This window comes from Neolamprologus brichardi, chromosome 10 (genome assembly GCF_056152115.1).
Source record: "Neolamprologus brichardi isolate AB-2024 chromosome 10, ASM5615211v1, whole genome shotgun sequence".
Taxonomy (NCBI): domain Eukaryota; kingdom Metazoa; phylum Chordata; class Actinopteri; order Cichliformes; family Cichlidae; genus Neolamprologus; species Neolamprologus brichardi.
Genome location: NC_142113.1, coordinates 4280624 through 4283112, shown reverse-complemented (window position 1 = coordinate 4283112; position 2489 = coordinate 4280624). Strand labels below are relative to the sequence as shown.

At 38.7% G+C, this 2489-nt stretch overlaps 1 protein-coding gene across 1 annotated transcript; it reads left to right on the top strand.

Moving 5' to 3' along the window:
- The first annotated feature begins 293 nt into the window (after window positions 1–293).
- Window positions 294–1847, top strand: LOC148100801 (uncharacterized). Its single transcript, XM_087846782.1, has one exon. It carries the CDS (start codon window positions 294–296, stop codon window positions 1845–1847), a length of 1554 nt encoding a protein of 517 aa, XP_087702908.1.
- The last annotated feature ends 642 nt before the right edge of the window (window positions 1848–2489 follow it).

Below are 2489 nucleotides of genomic sequence, written 5' to 3'. Positions count from 1 at the left end.
GGAGCAAATGGTGAAAACTCCAAAAAAACTTTTAAAAAAAAAACAACAAAAAAACAAAAAAAAACATCCCCATTTTAAAATGTCATGTGACCATCTGATTGGCTTACGGAATGATGATGTCACAAGATGTGACATCATTAATACCTTTGATCCTTTGAAGTTCTGAAGTCTATAAATAGGGATCAGAAGCAGCAATTTTAAAGCAGTTTGTTCGCAGACTTCAAACGTTCGACACGAGATACATTTGCAAATATTTCTAAGCCTTTTCAGAGTCACTGTGCACAGGCTCCAACATGGGACGAAAACGCCGACAAAGAAAAATAAATAATGCTGCCTCTCCTTCGTGGTCTGGCCAGCCAATCTCTTCAGGAGAAATAACCATGGATGTTGTCTTATCAATCCAAAGGGCATTACAGGAAAGTCAGAAGGAAAACTCTGACCTCCATGACAAAGTTAAACAAATTGAAGAAGAGAAGCTTCAACTAGAGGAGAAGTGCAGACAATTGGAAGCACGAAATAAAGACCTGGAAGGAAAACAGCAACGGCAGCCTGATATAAAAATTATCAATGAGGGAATGAAGTTTGGTCAAGGACGAAAGAATTTTTTTTCCCGTATTTTTTCATCGGGAACACAGAGTGCCGAATTAAAAGAAACATCTGCCCAGCTTCAAGGAAAGAAAGCTACTATTGAGGAGATACAGATACTTCAAGGAAAGCTCGATGAAGCTGAGAAAACAATTGAAAAAATCCGCCAACAGAAGACTGAACAGGAAATACAAATGGAGCACAAACTGAAAGAGCTTCTTGAAGAAAAAAAGCAACAGGAAGAAGAAAAACGTATTATCCAGGACTTTGAGAGAAGGAATCTAGAACTGCGAGAATTTTGTAATGAAATGAAGGAAAAAACATCTGAACTGGAAAGAAAAAAGACAATACGATTGCAGCGCAAACTCAAAGACATGAGGGAAATGTGCGTAGATCTGGCAGTCAGGTTTGGTGAAACAGAGTGCAAAAATATAGAGCTTCTTGAAGAAAAAGAGAAACAGGAAGAAGAAAAACGTATTCTCCAGGATTTTGAGAGAAGGAATCTAGAACTGCGAGAATTCTGTAATGAAATGAGGGACAAAACACCTGAACTGGAAAGAGAAAAAGAAATACCAATGGAGGACAAACTCAAAGCCATGAGGGAAATGTACGTAGAGCTGAAAGTCAGGTTTGATGAAACAGAGTGCAAAAATAAAGAGCTTCTTGAAGAAAAAGAGAAACAGGAAGAAGAAAAACGTATTCTCCAGGACTTTGAGAGAAGGAATCTAGAACTGCGAGAATTTTGTAATGAAATGAGGGAAAAAACACCTGACCTGGAAAGAGAAAAGGAAATACTGGAAAGACAATGTTCAGAGATGCAGTGTACGATCGATGGAATGAGGAAAAAACACTCAGAGCTCATGAATGAGATGTTGTTGAGGGTCAGTGACTTGAAGAGCCAAATAAGTGAAATGCAGGCACAAAAGCAACAACAAGAGAAAAAATATGAATACCTGCTGCTTATGCATCAAGTATTCAAGAGAAAAACTGACCTGATAGAAGAGATGTACAAGAAAAAACAAGAGAGAAATACAGACATGTGCAAGGCAAATCCAATGGAGGAGACAACATACGAAGACCCGAAAGAAAAGCCTAGAAAAGAACAAGCAGGATTAAAAGAAATGGAGCAAAGATGCAAGCAACTCGAGGAGCAAAATGCAGAAACAAACGATCAGTTGAGAACCCTTATCCTGGAGAAAAAAGCGCTCATGGAAAAATACCTGGAAATGAAGAAAAGAGGCGTCTGCTGGTTATTCAGATGATTTAGCCTCGTCCTCCTCCACCTGTGATGCATCTTAATTTTCACCTCTCCTGTCCCCCCTCTCCCTTTCTCTCCTAACACATATTCCCTACCTTCTTAATCTTTTTTCTTTTTTTCACCCTCACCCCCCCCAACCAGTCCCAGCAGTTGACTGCCCCCTCCTGAGCCTGGTTCTGCTGGAGGCTTCTGCCCGTTAAAAGGCAGTTTTTCCTCCCCACTGTCGCCTAGTGCTTGCTCAGAGGGGATTGTTGGGGTTTTCTCTCCTCCTCCCTTCCCCCCTACCCCCTTACCCCTTCCCCCCCCCCCCCCTTCATTTATTTATTTGATTGTTTAAGTTTCCTTTTATGTTGTTTCTGTAGTTACTTGTTTTACTTTTTTCAACTTATGTAACAAAATAATAAACCAATTGAATTTATCCTTTGAGTATTTTTCATCTAATCTTTACAGAATTAAGCTCTGTCTTTTATTTGCTTGTTAAAACTCCATAAATGGTGAAGTAAAAACCTGGGATATGGTTTAAAACATTGAAAAAGACTAACCAACTAGTCTAAAACTAAGAAACACTTAAATATTACATTAAATTGAAAACAGTTAAAAAAAAATATCCTCGTTCATAAATGTCATGTGATAATCTCAATGGATT

Coding starts and splice junctions, on each gene's coding strand:
- LOC148100801 (XM_087846782.1), top strand. CDS start 294: ATGGGACGAAAACGCCGACAAAGAAAAATAAATAATGCTGCCTCTCCT.